Below are 20,751 nucleotides of genomic sequence, written 5' to 3' on the forward strand. Positions count from 1 at the left end.
ATTGCATTAATACTGCTTACTAGTAGGTAACAGGAAGAAATAATAGTGAGAACTTGCATTGTTTTCACTGTGGTTGCAAAAAACCTATTTATACTGTGAGGCTCTAAAAATCATTCAATTTTAGGGTAAACGTGAGATTAAAGTTAAGATCAGGCAGGCACTGTAAGGCTAAAGAAAAACAATTTAAGTGAATGTAATGTCCTCTGTTGTAATGGCAAAATGACCGTGTGTGTGTGTGTGTGTGTGTGTGTGTACGTTTCACTGATGGATCTGAGAATGTCTCAAAAGTTCAGACAGTGCTCGAGGCTCGCTGTCTCATGTCGAGCAACATCAGACTGACGGTTTCTCACTCACACGCTGGGAAGAAGGATGGAGAGCAAATGGCACAATGATATGTTTATTGAGAGGCTTTGGATAATAGAAAAGGTGACGGCTGCTGCTGGAATGTCACAATAATTGACCAAAAAAACCCAAAAAAATTAAAAAAAATAGAAGAAAAAAAAGATCATAGACATCAACACCCTTATCTAGAGACACACGTACGCACGCACGCACAGTCATTCATACACAAACATTCTTCACCTCCACTCCAATCACTCCAGAGAGAGAGAGAAATCTTATCAATGCACAGGACAAGACGGTATCACAAGTTCTACGAGTTAATTTCTACATGAAAAAATTCACAGTTAACACATCGGTGAGGGAGATTTCTTTTTTAGGCACAGCAAAAGCAATAAGATCAACAACAACGAAATAATGATAAAAATAAAACATTCCACACATTTCAATAAAAACTCAGGGGGCCCAGGTGCACTGAATGTTTACAATGGATTTGAGGTGGGAAATGTCTTCGATTTGCAGCCTCCAGGGGCTCAATTGAAAGGTCGCTCTCACAACAAAGGAGAAAACAGTTTAGGGGTGTATGCAATAAAGGTTAAACGACACTAGAATGTAGCTTCTTTTAACTGGAATAGTACCAGAGTAAGGACTCAGTTCATCTGGTTTTACCCCCCGTTTACATCTTTATATCACTGAATATACAGTGGTGTGAAAAAGTGCCTGCTTTCTGATTTTTTGGTATGTTCATCACACTTAAATGTTTCAGATCATCAAACAAAATGAAATATTAGACCAAGATAATAATAATAATAATGTATACTTTATTGATCTCCATGGGGAAATTCCTCTCTGCATTTAACCCGTTCACTCAGTGAAGCAGTGGGCAGGCATTGGGCGCTCGGGAAGCAGCGTGTAGGGACGGTACCTTGCTCAGGATAGCCGTTCAGTGGATTCGAATCCTCAATCTTCCGATCATGGGGCCACCAATCTACCTACTGAGCTATCCCTGCCCCCCCAAGATGATACAAGTAAACACAAAATGTAGTTTCTAAATGAAGGTGTTTATTATTAATATTATTAAGGGGGAAAAAATCCAAACCTACATGGTCCTGTGTGAAAAAGTGATTGCCCCACCTTGTTAAATCACGATTTAGCTGTAATTAACCACGTTTTACAAAGTTGAGTGTAGTTTCACTGCTAGACTAAGGCTTATTTACTGCCAGACCTGGTGAATCAAGAAATCCCTTAGATAGAACCTGTCTGACAAATGGTGAGAGCCATTATCCACACCTGGAGAAAACCTGGAACTGGGGTGGATTTCCCAGGAGTGGCCAGCCTACCACAGTTACCCCATCCAGGAGGTCACAAAAGAACCCGGAACAAGAACCAAAGAACTGCAGACCTCACTTGCCTCAGTTAAAGTCAGTGGTCATGACTCCACCATAAGAAAGAGACTGGGTCTGCATAGAGTTCCAAGACGAAAACACCTCCTGAGGAAAAGGAACATAAACTTGGGTTCTGCAGCAGGACAATGATCCAAAACACACCAGCTCCACCTCTGAATAGCTTAAGAAAGACAAAATGAAAACTTCATTGTGGCCCAGTCAAAGCCCTGACTGAATCCGATTGAGATGCTGCGGCCTGACCTTAAAAAAGCAGTTTGTGCTTGAACAACAAATGTTCTGCAAAGATTCATCAAAATTCAAAATTCCTCCACAGCGTAAAATACTCATTACCAGTTATCGCAAACGTTTGACTGTAGATTGCTGCTGCTAAGGGTTATTATGTTTAGGGGGCAATCACTTTTTCACACAGGGCCATGTAGGTTTGGAATTTTTTCCCTTTAATAATAAAACAATTTCATTAGGAAACTGCATTTTGTGTTTACTTGTGTTAACTTTGTCTAATATTTAAATTTGTTTGATTATCTAAAACATTTAAGTGTGACAAACATACAAAAACATTGGAAATCAGCAAGGGAAAAAAACACTTTTTCACACCAGTGCAAATATACACATTTAAGATTTTGCAGAACTTGGGACTGGAACATTTAATATAAATGTGATCCCAGGTTGTTCAGAGGAATGGCTATTTTTAATCTACAAATGTCTTCACTGGTCTCCTCCAACGCTTTGAAACGATCATATACGAGTAAATAACACACAGATAATATCACAGACAGTTACTGGAGCTGTTGTTCTTTTTCTATATTTGCAAATCGAGTTCAGAAAGTTCACCGTGTTGTCGTGTCTGTGTAGAATGCTTCAGGAGGACGCTAAATACCGTATATAACCGGGTAAATCAGTGATAATTTAGCAGTCACTTCTGCAGGTCGACACGATAAGCACACTGAGACAGATCCGTGCGCGTTTCCTCCTTTCGTCTTTGGAAAACCTTGTGCTCAGATAGAAGGGAGAGTCTGTGACATTCCCCCACTCGCCCTTTCCAGCTAAAATATATCTACTGTAGCAGCTGGACTGAGAAAAACACGGTAGCTCTTTGACAGGATGTATGTCATATTGTAGCCTTGAATTCTTTCAATAAGCGCCACTGAGTGGATAGGCTGGTGTTTTTATTTGTGTGAACGGAAGCATGTGCATTTTATATTTATATATCTATATGTAGAGAGATATATAGATGTATAGATATGCACTAGGTTTGGCTGTTTGTTATTTAATCAGTACCTTACAGTGGCCAAGGGCAACCACACAGTCAAACAAAGGAAGCACTGAGGCAATAAACTGTTTTCAAGCAGCCTGAAAAACAATACAACACTCAAAAGACTGAGCAATATTGCTGGTATTTAGAGTCAGCTCACACACAATTGCTAATCTAGAAAAAAAAAAACCTTTGATGTTTGCTTTAAAATTATATTTTAATTTCTAATCAGAATAAGCCTCTCTTATGGGATGTAAACTTTGATGAGTTGTCTTGGAGTTATGGTGCCTTCCCATCATATCAGAGTCCATGTCACACCCTGATAGTTATAATAACTACGACCGGGAGGCGTTCCTTTTATTTTTTCTGTCATTTTTTCATCCCCTCAAAATTTTTCTCCCACAATTCAGCGTATTTGACTTGGCACCGGATAATAATAGATACTGAATACCTGGAAGCCAAATGAATACAGATGGCTTCCTCATCTCAGCCAAATGTATCAGTCAAAACTAATAAATTCCAAATGTAACGGCTTCAGTATTATACCGTCAGTATTTGTGATGCTCATAGGGCCGACTGCCACGAGATTGTGAATCCTCGCAAAGTCCTGGGAATCTTAAAGAGGGTTTTTTAGCATAATGCCTCCCTTCAAAGTGCAGGTTCCTGCACATTTTTGCAATCTTTGTCAACTCATATATTCAAATATTCATAAGATATTAGGCAGATATTTGGGTTGACACATCATTGGTAGATATATCACATGAACCAAAAAGCCCAACACACTTATGAATAACATAAACCAAAAATGACTTTATAAGATGACAAGGATGGGGCAAATACGCCTTTATTTTTTCCCCTTGTAAATTTAGACTGTCGTCTGATTTAGCGGTGGCGGCAGCGGGGGTCAGTCTGTCCTACAAATTCTCTGAAGGACAATTTTTTCGTCTCTGAATTGAGACAAATACTTAAACTGCTTGACAAAACAGTGAGAATCACATTAAATGTAACCATTTAAGCAATGAGTGCCTTAAAGCTGATGTCTTTTTCCTTTATGCATTTTCTTCCATTACACTTTGTTCCTATTCTTCATGTCTGACACTGTGCCACTGGCTGAATTAGCTACCACAGTGATACTATTGCTTCACATGCGGCAGATCATAATGAATGCTGGATGCGAACTGGCTTTATTCAAAGCAACAACGTACACATACACTACAGCGATGACTTGTGGTTAAGGATTTTAGCCAAAACTTAATTAATTTGAGATAACACTTTTCATCCCCACAGCTAAAACATGTTAATCACAGTGGAGATAGCATTAAGTGTGTCTTTGTATGTGTGTAAGAGTGTGTGAGCATGTTCCTGCATCACAGACAGACGTGTTTATTTGCTGTGCGCTTGTTTGGATAAGCCTATGCCTGGATGTACTGCTTCCAATGTTTCTGAGTGAGTGTCTGTGTGTGTGTGTCAGCTCAGCAGATGGAGTTTGATTCTCACTACTGGGAAATCTCAATCCCACAATGCACTGGGAGCGGCGCCAAATGAGGAAGAGGCAGTAGCAGCAGCAATGAGGAACCAATCACAGTTTGAATGCTGAAAAAATGTGCTTTCCCCTCTCTCGCATTCCTTCTCGTTGCAGTTCCTCCGGGGTTAGCCATTGTTGTGCTATCCATCAGCATGAATTGGGTCTATACATGAGTTAATTCTTAGCTTGTGTGCATAATACATGCACACGTATCACAGACACAGAAAAAAGCGATTAGCACAGATCACAAAGGAAAACGGTGACAAAATGAATTTGAGGTCGGTTCCCAAACCTTTTTTTTTTTTCTCATTTTTTTGAGCAGACAACCAGAAACAGCTGGAAATTCCGCTTTAGAAATAACAGCATAAAAATTCACAGCAACTCAACCAAACGTTTCATCACTCTTGGGTCGAAGGGGAATCATTCCAAATTTAGGCTTACTTTTATCTGAAATATCTCACTTTTTTTAAACCTCTTCCCAAATCCCCCTAGCAGTCAAAAGGAACATCTTTTGTTGGGTTACTGCACGCCGGAGAGAGGAAAGAGGAGACGATGATGGATTTTTAGCTTTTCAGCTAAATTCACGTCTGTAAAAACATCTACTCATGCAACTACAACCAGCAGTTAACATGATGATTCAATAGTAACCAATAAAAACAAAGTGCTCCCAGTAAAAGAGGCCGGATGGCAATACGATCTGAGAAATCGCAGTGATGTGTCAACGCAAACTGATGACATCACATTCCCTTGCCACAGCAAGGCAGGATCAGATCAGATCATTGTCGTGGTGTATAAATGTGTGTGTACTGTATGTGCGCGTATGCTAGGGTTTGACCAATATGTTATTTTGTTGCCAAAATTAAGCTTTTGGATTATTTTACTGGAATTTTTTGTTGATGTGAAAAAGCTTCCAAGAGGAATTTAGTTATTGTGGGCCGGACTAATTGAAAAATCCAAGTAAGGTTTGTATCATAGCAGATGACTGATTCTCTGATACGCGATCAGGGAATCAAACTCATCATATCATTGGTGGGTGCCATTAACTGATATCTGACTAGATGGCGCCAACAGCAACTCCCTGCTATCCATGACAGCAAAATGACATATAGCTACAACCCTAAAGTGTGGTTGTGTGTGTGTGCAAATATGTTTGCTTGCTCACAGTGAAAAGCAAAAAAAGCATCTTCCATCCCCTGTAGCCCTTCTTTGGCAGGTCTGGAAAAAAAGAAAATAAAAAATAAAACTAAAAAAAAAACCCTAAAAGAAAGAGATCTTTGCTCTCTAAACAACCAATCACAGTCCAGCACTGGATTATGACACTTGTAACAAATTGCTAGCAACGCCCTGATGTGAAGTATGAAAAAAAAAAAGGGAGGAGAGAATGGCTGGCCGCCCTGAATATAGGGTCTTTTTTTTATCTGATGTTGTCAAATGGGTTTAGTCCTGTTGGTCATCCTTGTCTCATGCTAGTGGAGGTTCAGCAACTGGAGGCTGATTTCCCATAGGCTCACTTGCAGCTGGGGATCAAAGGTCAGCGGTGTTGTCATCTCCCTGCACCCATTGGCCCAGTAACCTCCTCCACAATCTCCCTCCAGAGCAGGTGACAGAGCAGCAGAGAGCACAGTGGTAGCGCCCTCTTCAGGAGGCTAGGGACAAACACATAAACACAATTAAAAATTTAAAGAGCTCCTGCGTATAAAATATATAAAGAAAAGAACTGGAATGGATGACAAGATCAACAACAACCTATCTTCACGAAGACAAAAAAATGTGCCTAAGTGTGTGTGTGGACACGGATGAAAGAGTAGGGCTAATGTCACTGTGTGTTAGCATCACTGAAAGGAAGGCTCAGGGTAAGTGCATGTGTGTGTGTGTGTGTGTGTTTTCATGGATGAGCGTACGCTTGAGAGCGCTGGTGTTGATGCATTTTAACAATGATCTCAGTGTCAGCAGTGAGACCAGCAGCAGGTTTCTGAGCAGAGAGAGGATCACAACCTGAAAGCTTTAACAGCACACTTGCATACTTGTGTATAACAGTACGTGAGTGCTGTCTGTGATGTGTGTATGCTGTACTACTATGCAATAATTTCAAACATCAATTTTAATTGTTCTTCTAAATGAATTATCATTTTGCTTGAAGGGCTGAATTTTTAAGTACAAAAAAAGGGGGGGGGGGTGTTGGCAAGCAAAACGTGTTCTTCATAATTCATTTTGCTGTCTGTAGTTAAAAAGTCTCTCCATCCACGTAGGAGTTTTAGTACAGAAAGACAACAGCAACAACAAAAACACCCAACTCTTTCTGTGATTGGGGGGAGGGGCAACGGTTTCCACGGCAGTTGGATGCTTGATGGTAGGGCCATTTTAAAGTATGCAGATGACACGGTCATTGTCAGTCTTTTACATACACGGAAAGGAAAACCAGCCATAAACATGCTATTGAGCACTTTTTCAGGTGGTGTAAAGATTGTTATCTCCAGCTCAATATATTGAAAACCCAGAAAATAATTGCGGATTTCAGGAAAAATTCCAGCATATCTGATTCCACAAACATTAAGGGTCAAACCAAGGAATGTGTCCCTGCAAATATCTGGGGACTATTATTGATTCAAGCTTGAATTTTCACACAAACTGTGAAGCAGTGTCCAAAACACTTATATACAGGGAGTGCAGAATTATTAGGCAAATGAGTATTTTGTCCACATCATCCTCTTCATGCATGTTGTCTTACTCCAAGCTGTATAGGCTCGAAAGCCTACTACCAATTAAGCATATTAGGTGATGTGCATCTCTGTAATGAGAAGGGGTGTGGTCTAATGACATCAACACCCTATATCAGGTGTGCATAATTATTAGGCAACGTCCTTTCCTTTGGCAAAATGGGTCAAAAGAAGGACTTGACAGGCTCAGAAAAGTCAAAAATAGTGAGATATCTTGCAGAGGGATGCAGCAGTCTCAAAATTGCAAAGCTTCTGAAGCGTGATCATCGAACAATCAAGCGTTTCATTCAAAATAGTCAACAGGGTCGCAAGAAGCGTGTGGAAAAACCAAGGCGCAAAATAACTGCCCATGAACTGAGAAAAGTCAAGCGTGCAGCTGCCAAGATGCCACTTGCCACCAGTTTGGCCATATTTCAGAGCTGCAACATCACTGGAATGCCCAAAAGCACAAGGTGTGCAATACTCAGAGACATGGCCAAGGTAAGAAAGGCTGAAAGACGACCACCACTGAACAAGACACACAAGCTGAAACGTCAAGACTGGGCCAAGAAATATCTCAAGACTGGTTTTTCTAAGGTTTTATGGACTGATGAAATGAGAGTGAGTCTTGATGGGCCAGATGGATGGGCCCGTGGCTGGATTGGTAAAGGGCAGAGAGCTCCAGTCCGACTCAGACGCCAGCAAGGTGGAGGTGGAGTACTGGTTTGGGCTGGTATCATCAAAGATGAGCTTGTGGGGCCTTTTCGGGTTGAGGATAGAGTCAAGCTCAACTCCCAGTCCTACTGCCAGTTTCTGGAAGACACCTTCTTCAAGCAGTGGTACAGGAAGAAGTCTGCATCCTTCAAGAAAAACATGATTTGCATGCAGGACAATGCTCCATCACACGCGTCCAAGTACTCCACAGCGTGGCTGGCAAGAAAGGGTATAAAAGAAGAAAAACTAATGACATGGCCTCCTTGTTCACCTGATCTGAACCCCATTGAGAACCTGTGGTCCATCATCAAATGTGAGATTTACAAGGAGGGAAAACAGTACACCTCTCTGAACAGTGTCTGGGAGCTGTGGTTGCTGCTGCACGCAATGTTGATGGTGAACAGATCAAAACACTGACAGAATCCATGGATGGCAGGCTTTTGAGTGTCCTTGCAAAGAAAGGTGGCTATATTGGTCGCTGATTTGTTTTTGTTTTGTTTTTGAATGTCAGAAATGTATATTTGTGAATGTGGAGATGTTATATTGGTTTCACTGGTAAAAATAAATAATTGAAATGGGTATATATTTGTTTTTTGTTAAGTTGCCTAATAATTATGCACAGTAATAGTCACCTGCACACACAGATATCCCCCTAAAATAGCTAAAACTAAAAACAAACTAAAAACTACTTCCAAAAACATTCAGCTTTGATATTAATGAGTTTTTTGGGTTCATTGAGAACATGGTTGTTGTTCAATAATAAAATTATTCCTCAAAAATACAACTTGCCTAATAATTCTGCACTCCCTGTATATGTTCATTTATAATAACCTGTAAATTTGCAATTTTTGTACGTATCTTTACATATACATTGTAATATTGCATGTTCTGTATATATTATCACTGTGACAGTGTTGCAACTACTTGCACTTTAAATTCTGATTACACCACGTCTACAAGCACTATTTTACTTACTTATTATTACTTTCTTTTAAGTTGGTTTTTAGTCTTTTTAGTTGTGTGAAGGGAACCTGCAAAGTAAGAATTTCATTACTCTGTGTAACCAATTGTGTTTTGCAGTGTACATGACAATAAACTTCTTGAACCTCGAATCTTGAAAAAGGGTCATCAAGGTCCTCCTTTCATATTGATAAGACCATTATGACAATATTTTTTTAAAATCTTTTATTGAGTCAGTTTTATCTTTTTCCTTGGTGTCATGGTGACCTGTCTTTGAAGGACGGGAACAAACTGAGTCAAACTGTAAACTGGTCAGGGCAGCTGATTGGTAAATTGCAGCTTAGCCTAGAGTCGATGTATACCAGACAGTTGCAGAGGATGGCCAGCTCTTAAATGATGATTCCCATCCCCTGCGGGATTTTCATCTTTTCCAGAGGGAAAAAGCTGAAAAGCTATTGCAAATTGTGCACTTAATTTGAATGTATTCATTAATTTATTACATTTTTTTGGCCTTTTTATAGTATTTATTAGTTTGGGGGTTTGAAGCTGTGGTTTTATTGAAGCCTGGAGAATGCTCTCTTTCCCTCTGTATATGTAGCCAGTGTCTGTGTTTGATGTCTGGTTGATGGGTTGCCTGCTCTTTTAACTGCAAAAGAAATCTACCTAAGGGCATCAATAAAGGAACCTGAACCTGCTCATACTAGCTCATCTATTGCTTTGTTGTTCACCACTTCACTGCTTTACTCTCATGGATGCTGCATTTTTGTTGCCATTATTACTTCCTCTGGATATTGATTGTGCCGCACTCTCAGAAATTGTACTAGGTTCATTGACTTTCAATATGGGAAATGGGAAATAGGTACAGCAATTTACTGAAAGATGGAAATACAGTATAAAATGCAAAAACAGACTTTGCACAATTCTAATGAACTCAAAAGTCAGTATTTGCAAACTCTATCTTCATTCTTTAATATACAACTGAATTTTTTGTGAATACGCCAAGTATTCGTTAATAGTCTATCTACCAGAATTCTGAAAAGAAAATCAGAATTCTGAGATTAAGGTCAGTATTCTGGTAAAAAAGAATTTTGAGAAAAAAGTCAGAATTCTGACTTTTTTCTCAAAATTCTGGAAAAGAAAAAAAAAGATGTGCCCACTGTTTTTTGTTTTTTCCCGGTGGCCCTAATCCTCTTCTGTGGGTATAAGGTCTGGCCAGCGTTCAAAGAAAAACTCTGAAAAACCTTCAGAAAGCCTAGAGAACTATTGCTCCAGACCACTCAAACCTGTATATTTTTTTCAATAGTCAGCAGGGGGCACCTCCTCTTGTTTCAAAAAGACTTCCAAATAAATGCTAAATAAATGCCTATTAGAAAATGACCCACGGTTCCTTTCCTCTGTGACCTCCATGGATCTGACTTTGTTTTGTGATTTAGGATCAAGTACACTGTCCTCTTTCAATGTTATATGGCTCTGCAATCAACTAAATGATATGGCTTACGCAGGGGTTAAAGTGGGCTATTAATTAAATCGGTTTAATATAAAATACTTTCTACTGACTTTTCATATGCTGCAACCTGGCATTGCTTCCAGCTAACGACGTGGAGATAATTAAATAAGAGGAAAATCATGACACCTGACAGTTTGTCTACACCCTCAAAACATCCATTTTCCTTTTCCTCCTTGGGATGAATTCATGGTGTAGATTGCTGTCATGGTACCTAAGCATCCTACTAGTGCTAAAAAAAGAGAACCGTGCATAAACAGTGGCAGATAATTTAAAATGGAACTTTTCAAACAGATCAACAAATATCAACAGACACAGTTTGCAACACTGAGACGGATGTTTCAGACGGGTGTTTTTTAAAATAAGACATTGACTCTACACCTGATGTGATGCTGATCAGAATATCACAAAGTTAAATTCAGTTGGCTAAATCAACAAAGAGCAGTAAAGTAGCACCTGTCAGCTGATCACAGCCTCTACACAAAGAAAAAGCTAATAGTGGTCAAATAAAGTGACATATTTCTACATCACTCTGTGCTCTTCATTTAACAACCTGCTTCTACGTATTTTCCCGATGTGGCACCATTACACCCAATCTTAGGGCAAAATCCAACTTTAATCCCCGAGTTTAAAATAAAAAGGTGTTGTAAAAGGCAAAATAAATGTGTATGTGTTAGTTAATAATTACATGGACTATTTCACATGATAATAAGTTTGCATACTGTATGTGGGGCAAAACTATTCCAAAGGTTGTGCTCACAGGCAAATGTGACGACTGTGGCTTGGGGCTCAAACATGCACACACATCTTCTTCCATTAAATCTCAGGGACATTAACAGCAGCCTGGGGTCAGTGCTTTAAGTTATGCAAAGAAGGCTTTAAAATGTAACACAAAGTGAAGGGGCTGGAGTTTTAGTAGCACTTCCATTTTCAGCAGGGTGGATGGACTGTGTGTGTGTGTGTGTCTGTTTCATCTCATAATACAATCTGTAGAGTGCCCACAGTCAAGTTTGTAGGTTCACATCTAACAGTTTTAACTTTTAGAGATTTCCAGTTCCAAAACCTCACAACGCAGAATAAACTGCAACTCAAGAGTTGAGGAAACACTAAAAATTATCCAGGGTTGCTATGTTGTTGTTACAAGCTATTCTTCTAACAATAAAATAATTTGAAGCTCAATTACTGTGATCATTCTGTGATACAGTGTGAACAGTATAAAATGCATTTACTTTAAGCACATGTCAACTATATTTGATCTGAACCGTACATTGTGCGCTACTTCTCTACAAGGTGAATATTACAGTTGGGACACAACAGAAAATGCAGAGCCGTGTTTTACCCTGAAGAGCAGGCGAGCGATGACACTTTGTGCCAGATGGAGGGGTGTCCAGAGGTGGCGGTAGAGTGCGGTATCCACCATGCCGGGATCCACGGCACACGAACTCACTTGGAAACCTCCACTCTGCATCTCTTGGTGGAGGTGGAAACTGAATAACACCTGGGCCAGCTTGCTCTGACAGTAAGCAGCATGTGAGGAATAAGATTGGCTGAATACAGAGAGAGCAAGAAAGAATGTCAATTATTATCCTCCCTATGAAAAAGCAAGAAACTTTTAACACAGCTTTTCCAAAAATCTGATTAAATTATATTAATTCACTTTGCTAACAAACTAAATTCCTCAAAACAAAAAAATGTAATTAATTAATAAAATATTAATAATTCTGTCCTCAACTATATAATGTGTGTAGTATGATAGAAGCTTAAAATTATTATTGAAATAACATAATATATTTATAATGTCCCCGAAACTTAACAAGGGTATTGTTCAATGTTATCCCAGGCTTTTGGACTAAAAGAAGTCTGTACTGAGTTAAATCAGCATTTGAGTTTAAGACCTTGGATATTAAACACCAATATATCTATGTAACGACATGATGACGATATTCAGGCTGTTAATACATCTTGACAGCAGTGTTGAGAGCTGGAGCGATACTGAGCCAACTGGAACCAACAGTTGTCCACTTGTGCCAAACTGAGATGTGTAATACTGATCTCAGCATAAAGAAGGCAGGTAAGCACAAAATACACAAGGATGTGAACCGCTCTTCTTAAAGAATATCGAAGGGCTGACTTTATCTTTTTTAATAAAGCGCTTAATGTGAATGTCACACATCATTAAATATGTTTGTGGCTCAATAGTAAATGGCTGATAACCACCAAACACTAAAGTGAAAAATTAATGACCAATGTGACAATAGCAATTACATGAAATGACTCAGTTTGCATCTGAAGCAAGCATTTTTAAAGTCTATATATCATTTTAACTATTTATTAGTTTATTATTTGTTATTAACTTCAGGTATTGTGTGCATCAGATGCATGTCTTTGGACATTTGTGTTTGTGTGTACCTACCGGCTATTCAGGTCATTTAGTCTGATCTGTCCGATGCAGTGAGCTGAGGATGAGACGTTGACCACACGAGAGACATGACCCGATTTCCCAGAATCCTTCAGTGTATCCAGGAGTAGCCAGGTCAAAAGGAAGTGTCCCAGGTAGTTCACACCGAAGTGCTGCTCAAATCCATCCTCCGTACGCCCCTCAGGAACCAGCATAACACCCGCTTGACACACACATCCACACACAAATATTTGATACACAAAAAAATGCATTTTAGTATTTCAAATGTGAATTTAATTCAAATGCTACAAGACGAATTTAACATTTTACATAAAAAAGTAATAGAGATAAAACACAAAAAACGCAAAGGTTAAAGTGAAACCCATACATCAGTCAGTAATTTCTCTAACTAGTCTCAGTAAAGCAGCGTGTGCTCTTCATTTAACAACCTGCTTCTGTTTCACTAGTGCATAAATGTGAACTGCAGCAAACACCCTCTTTAGGCTATATTTCTTAAAAAGCTGACAGCAGAGCATACCTGTGAGCTGTTGAGGGTTTAAAAAATAGTTCTATCAATATCAAATATGGCTTATATCATTAATAGTCCAAAGTTACATTCATTTCAGTTTAATCAGACACACCTGGAACATGACAGCTGTTTTCAATGAGGGAATACTTGAGCTTAGTATATACAGTATCCAAGGACGCGTGCAGAACATTTCACAGTGTGACTGGATCTGTGTTTAATTCTCAAACTCCCTTTAAATTCAGCCAGGCGACTGCGTTGAAATTACACAGCTGCGCAGAGGCTTTCTACTTCTCTCAATAAATATTTGATAAACTTTGTGCAGAGTCCGGCTGCACGCTCACAGAACACAAGGACAGAACACAAAGACTCACCATTATTGACCAAAATATTTAGCGGCAGGTCCCGTTCTCTGAAGCTCTGGGCGAACTGACGTACAGACTGCAATGAAGCCAAGTCCAGTTTCTTGAACTCCACTGCAATGGACACACACACACACACACACACACACACACACACACACACACACACACACACATATACGCATCAGAGCCATTATAAATGGATTAGTCCTCCACGACACTTTGCCGGTAAGACATCAAAGAGTGTATTAATCATCTTCTCCAGCGGGCTTGGTGGATTCCTACACTGCAACACTAACAGCACTTCCATTGCTCCATCACATTATAACAAACCTAATACTCCCACCAGAACTCCATCAAAGCTCAGCACATTGTTATATCAGATCTAATATGTGATAAGACACAGGTAAGAGACCAGCTTCTCTCATCAAAACATGAAGGGGGACTGCTGGCTTTAGTAAGCTCAAGTGTCTGCACGCTCACAGAAACACTGATTTAAAAAAGCTTGACAAACCGAGCTTTCCTGGAATATATACAATTTTAAGTAATAAAATAATAATAAAATTCTCAAATCTGTTCATCAAAAAGGGATATGTCATTCTGTTTGGGGTTTGATCAACGAGACCTACTTTTTCCACGGTCAAAGCTCTGTGGCTCCAAACACAAAGTTACCTCAGCATCCCTTATTAAATGGCCAGCCAGGTAACAAACCTGTGACATCACACCTTAACCAAACCACTGAGATACCCAAGGTGCGGCAGGGTTTATTGTAAAATAGTAACAGACTGGTGACAAATTAAAGGAACAAGAGCCCCTCCAATGAGAGCATCTTGTGGCTCTGCTATGCTGTGAGGGGTATTTTGCTTGCACAGTTTAGGTCCACTTGTCCTTTAGAGGGAAATCAATACAAATCTGTTCTGACTGATCACCTTTCTCCCATGCTGAAGCCTTCTATTCTGATGGGAGAAGGATCATTTTTTCCCAGGATGACAATATATTCCACGGGCTATTAAAGGTCATTGAACGTGTTGATTACGAAAAAAATGTCAAATGTATGATATGGCTTTGAAAGCCCACAGGTCTCAACCCAAGTGAGCACTATGCAGGAGAATTTGAAATATATTAGACAACATTTTCCACCACCATCAACATCAAAATGCCAAATGAGCTGTTTTGATCTGCACAGTACCATGAAAATGTTCATCAAATATGCATTCAAGAAGCTCTTCAGGCTAAAGAAGCCATTTAACTGCCCTGATTAAAAGTTCTACTGCTTTTTATTCTGCACTTGAACAGATACCATAATGAGGCATATATGACTGTCATGCAATGTATTAAATAGTGCAAAATCTCTGTATAGTAACACCTTTTTAATGGTGGGTAATATAGAAGTGACCCCTAGTGGTCACTTCTCTTGTTTATCGGGAACAGTTTTATGTTGTCTTTCCCAGTTTTTGTGGTGCTTCTGCTTCATTTAACGGTGCAAAAACAAAAAAAATAAATAAACTTTCTTCTTTTTTACAGACTCTACATTTGTAGAATGACCTTCCCACTGCAGACACGACTGCTGACTCACTTCTAATCTTCAGCAGCAAATTGAAATCTCATTCCAGCAAGAAATGTTTTAAATTGTTCTTTAACCCTCTAACATCCTCTGTGTGCATTTCTCAGCACTTCAGGATGGGAAATATTCTTGAAAAGTAAACAATCCTGTTCTATTAAATGCTAAAACAGAAATCCTATTTTGGGTTCACTGGCTTAAAGCAACAGAGAAATGAGTTGATCACAGAAATGTGACACCCAAAATATACACAAAAACGAATACATTACTCTAATAGCAAAGTAATATACACTAGTGCTCCCATCACATTATTGTTTTTCTTACTCTGTGCAATCTGCAGACTCATAACTCTACATGGCTGAAATTGTTTTGCATTTTTTGTTGCCATTGGAATCCATCATGTCTCTTTTTTATCTTTGTGTCATTAATATGTAATAATGTAAATGTAAATTTTAAAAAATGACCCTCTATTAATTTTAAGGTATTAATGCAAAATTATCAGGAAATATGTCGTCCTTAGCAGGTCTTTATTTTAGGTAAATACCTAACCTTAACACATGGCATATACTGTGTGTCATTCATTTGAACAAACTAAGCCAAAATGCAGAAGCAGTGTGTGGAAAAACTAAGTTAACCCCCTGATTCAAAAGCCTGCAGAACATCTTTAGCAGCAATAACTTAAGGTCACTGTTTTCTGGACTTTACAACGCTGTTTTATGTCATTGAGGTTTGCAGGCATTTATAAAGTTTTTAAGCTCCCACCATAGCAGACAGCAGATGAGCAAAATAGTAAAACATCTTCTTTCATTGAGGTGATCACATTTTCTGCTCATCAATTAATTAAGTGCATCTGATTAGAAGCGCCTGGCTGCTACTTACCTTCTTAATTTGGATGGAAACAGAATCGGGGTTAGATAATAAATAAATCATGACATGGTGTAACAGGCCGTCTTTTATACTTCATTTGAGGTTGTATTGATCTAATTTTAAGACTAGCTAAGGACAGATTGTGTTTTTATTATATCTTGAGATATATAAGATATATAAGCCTATGATTACAGTGAGAATTTGAAAGTAGAAGCTTACACATTCTGACAAGCAAGACTCAAGCTGCATGAAGCCTCGGGATTATTCACATGGTTTGGCCTTGCATTTTTTAATAGCACTGTCAAATTATATCCCTCAATTCAAAGTAAAGCCTTGTGCCTTTCAAATATCTATAAAATAATATATTGTTTCCTTTAGAACTCAAGTAAGCCTCTAACGTCTCAAATATAATGGACAAAGACAGGAGGAGGACAGAGAGAACACAGGGAGGACGAGTTGATGGAACTGATAAAGAAAAGGGCTGCTGAGACAGATGAGAGTGCAGCTGTTCCTGATGAAGGTCTGATAGCAGTCTTATCTCCAAGCCACGCTACTCACCTCCTGCTGACTGTGTGTGTCTGAGAGAAAAAAAAGAAAGAAAGGAAGAGAAAATAATAAGAACAAACCCGGTGTGTGCATCAGAGTGACCGTGAGCACAAATTTGACTTAGTAAGAGTGTGCGCTTATGTGCACCTGAAAACAGGTGCACGTGTTGCAGGAGAATCGTGTGTGTACGTATGTCTGTGTGTGTGCCATGCCCGTCAGTCCTCTCTTGTCATCTTGAATGGGGCCTCTCGAGACTGAGCCCTTTCAGAAAACCCAGTCGTATTTAGAAAGCCCACTGGGAGTGAAATGCCATTGATCATGCGTGGGCCTGCACCCCAGGATTTTCTATAACACTCAGGCTCCTTGACTCAATCGCTCAACACTGTGATTGTATTTTATGTCTTGAAACACGACGCGATGAAAAACCTTTGGAGGCGTTGTACCGGATCTACTCACTGACTCATTCACTGTTTATCTTAAATGAGCTGCAACTTGTCAAATGTGGAGGAACCAAACTAAGTAAAGTGGTTTTAGTGAGATAATAAAGTGGTTGTTAATTTTGTATTACTCCTGAATAGTAGATGACAAAGATAATAAATAAATCAAGAAAAGATGACATAACAGTTTGTTTCTGAGCAAAAAGTCATGAAAATAACCATGAAAGTCCTCCATGAAGAGCGATTACCAAGGTTTGTGATTCTGCCTATAAAAAGCAAACACCTTACCTGGTTTAAATTCACTCCCTTTGCCCTTCAGGGATGTCTCCCTGTGCCGTTTCACTATCGACCTGTACTTGTGCAGAGAGCAAACATGACTTCTTTGTTGAAGTAAACTACAGCTGTGGGGGAAAAAAGTTTTCACAGGACTCTATGTAATAATGTTACAAACTAAGTTTACCCTTACTACTTCCATACTTGATTAACTGATCAACTGACCATAAGCTGAGTTTTGGCAGTTTGCTGGTCTGAAGTATTCAGCTCTGTCAAAACAATCTTTCAGTGAGTGGACCGACTATACAGGCCTCAGTTAGTTTTTAAATGTTAAAGTTCATGACAATTGAAGTAAAAAAAGACTGAACAAGTGCAGCTTGTTTGGAAGAGTTCCCAGAACAAAGCCTCTTCTCTCTAAAAAGAACACGGCAGCACGGCTTAGGTTTGCAAGCTGGCAGCCGAAAAAACCCACAAGGCTCCTAAACAATGTCCTTTCGGCGGCATTGCCATAATACACAGCACCACGTCTGGCCAAAAACAAACAGCATATGAGTTCCTGCTTGCTGGATTTGACTCCCAAATCTTAATCCTCTTCCTAAAAATGAAATTGAAGTTGGCAATTTTACACAGTGGAACAGAACATATATGGTAATCAAGTACAAGCAGTAAGATTGGGACATCCAGAGAGTTATTCAAATGTAGTAGGAGCAGCAGAAGTGGTCCACAGGTGGACATTGAAACGACCTTCAAGGTGACAACACTCTAATTTAAATTAGATGAATTTGTACTTTTTATATGTGGAGGTACATTGTACATTACTATATTCTAAAATTAGAATATTTATTCAATGCAGATAATCTGTATTTTATCTCTACATTTTCTGGCTTTGCATAATTTAGCCTCTTATCCGTTCCATTAATGTAATTTGCAATTTCAAAGTATGAAATTGTCCCTCATTTTAATCTTTTCTTTTGGATTAACTCACTAAAATTGCTGCTCTACAGTACTTCTATTTTCAGTTTAATGAGATTGCCTCAGTTATCTAAACAGACGTGCATGTGGCCATACAGCGAGCTGGTCATATAGCATGACACTGGTGCAGAATTGGTGCATGTGCATAATTAAAAACCAATAAGTATTGAAAACAGTCAACTTTGCTATGAGAATAAGGTTGGAAGACGATGACAGGACTCAGTTCCAGTAAAAGCTGCCAAAGCTGACACAGGCAGGTCTAAAATAATTAGTAAAGTAATTTTAATGCTGATTTTAAATGTGACAAAATGCCTTAAATCACAATCTCAGACCTTTTTAAAATAAAGACATTTCCACATGTTACAGCAGGGAATGCACAAGTGTAAATAAGTAAAAGATAATAATAACAGCTGACTTCTAGTTATTCACAGCCAAGAATTACTGTAACTTTAAAAAACACCATAAATAATTTATATCTGCATATGAAATAGTTCTGAAACAAGATGAAGGCATTACTTACAATTAGTTTCATACAAACAGTAACACATTTGTACTATGCTTCATTTTTGCCTACAAAAAACACACAACGACCCTTGAATGTTAGGTTTCACATTTATGAATTGAAGTCTTAAGGGGATCAAAAGTCAAAGGATGGTTTCATGGCAGAGCAGCCATTTCTAACACTGCTTTTAAAGCTTGTGAACTGTCACCTTCCCTTTCCCCTTTTTCATCTCAACCAGCTGCTCTTAGAGTCCCAAGTGGATGGAAAGGCACAATTGTGTCTGTAATTTTGAACACTAAATGTGATTAGAAATGGGTTCTGCCACATCAGTGCACAATCAGAGTAACTACAGTAGCATAAGAGCTACCGAAAAAAATAAAACCCTTTCTGATTGAAAGTCCTTTGGTAACATTTTAAACTGAATTTCCTCAGTTTTTAAAACACAACCTGCTCTTACAAAAAAAACCCAACAACTGTTTAGCAGAGGTGCTTTTTTATGTTAATTCTATTTTTTGCAATTTTATGTATTTATTTTGGGATGAGCGTAATCTAAAATTACAAAATTAAAGGGAAATTCAAAGCATCTTTTTTTTTTTTACCACCCATCACTATAATGGTCATATCAGCCAACAAACAAACAAACCAGGAAAAAAAAATGTTGAGCCTAATGGATCCAAATTGGACTGAATGTTGAGGTATATGCCTGACCTACATGTATTTGAGAAGAGCAGGCTGCCTCCTCAAAATGTAGGTTAATTTGTAAAGGTAATGTGATTCATGCTGTTGTTCGGAGACACGCTATCAATATATCTCTATATCTGTTATAGCCGTATATATTTAGCAATATTAAGCAATAGCAACATCAGGAAGAATGAACATGAGTAGCTTGAGAAATACCAAGGGAGGAGCCAGAGCAGCTACTGCAGATCGGGAAGGTAAAGGCTACAATGGTCCCTGTGATCCCCAAACTGAGAGAGGAGCTCCAGTAGATTCCAGGAATAACATCCGAGATATCTCTCCAGGAGAGAGCTGTTCTAGGAACAGCAAAGATGGTGCACAGGGCATATCTGTGGTCTGACACATCAGACGTTTTCTTCACTCGCAGCTTTTACCTTTAACAACACTCTAAATTACTCCAAAGGGCCCAATCCCTAAAAGTGAAGGTTGGGTCCGTAGCACTAGTTTACCACTATCAGAAAATTACATCAGCAACACAAAAAGCTGAAACAAAAGGTGCTTGTTCTTTGGAGCTTCTGTAGTAATTGCAAACAGCTGAAGGAAGCACTATCTTCATGTGGCTTGTAGTTAACCCTTTAAGACCTACCATAGAACCAAGTCCGCTAGAGCTTATATTATATTTTTACATGTTGTAGTGCCATTTTTGGAGCCATTTCAAGTTGATATACATCAATACAACCATTATAGCCCAAATTTTAATAGTGAGTAATTAATTTAGTGCAATATGAGTTCGAAGCATCCCAGAAACGACACAGAAAGTCATAAAGTCAAACATAACTTTTAAAAACACCAGTATAGGCTCATAAGGCCCTGATAGTAAAAAAACTACATTTCCGCAAAATGACGTCACTTCCGGTTTCGGGCAGGTCATGGCGGACATGCGATAGTTCGTGCTGATGGACGTAGGAAGTGTTACAAACAGCTGATCGGATCGGCAAAGCGTGTTTCTGGAATATTATGTTTTTGTTGCTGCAAGCGCTTTTTATGCAATTTTTGCAAAGCTATATGTGGAAGGAAACTGTGACTTAGGACAAGCTGGTGGCATAAGATGTAAGTACAACTCCTCCGGTTTCATGTGCAAAAAAAATTATTGCGCTAGCTTACGTGGTTGCAGTGCTACCGGGACGTAAAAATAGTTACGCAAAACGGAGCATGCCCGCTCCGACCGGCTTT

At 39.0% G+C, this 20,751-nt stretch overlaps 1 protein-coding gene across 3 annotated transcripts in view; it reads right to left on the reverse strand.

Moving 5' to 3' along the window:
- Window positions 1-2,336: 2,336 nt before the first annotated feature.
- Window positions 2,337-20,751, reverse strand: part of LOC120731348 (dehydrogenase/reductase SDR family member on chromosome X-like) — a 48,822-nt gene continuing 30,407 nt past the window's right edge. For all 3 annotated transcript variants that reach the window (XM_040028358.1, XM_040028359.1, XM_040028357.1), the window contains 4 exons: window positions 13,695-13,796; window positions 12,810-13,017; window positions 11,736-11,943; window positions 2,337-6,168 (listed from right to left, as the gene is read on the reverse strand). In XM_040028358.1, coding sequence (XP_039884292.1) covers window positions 5,989-6,168; window positions 11,736-11,943; window positions 12,810-13,017; window positions 13,695-13,796 — 698 coding nt within the window. In that variant the 3' untranslated portion in view covers window positions 2,337-5,988. The remainder of the gene's footprint in view (window positions 6,169-11,735; window positions 11,944-12,809; window positions 13,018-13,694; window positions 13,797-20,751) is intronic.

The sequence above is a fragment of the Simochromis diagramma genome, unplaced genomic scaffold (genome assembly GCF_900408965.1).
Source record: "Simochromis diagramma unplaced genomic scaffold, fSimDia1.1 OVJJ01000343.1, whole genome shotgun sequence".
NCBI classification, from domain to species: Eukaryota; Metazoa; Chordata; class Actinopteri; order Cichliformes; family Cichlidae; genus Simochromis; species Simochromis diagramma.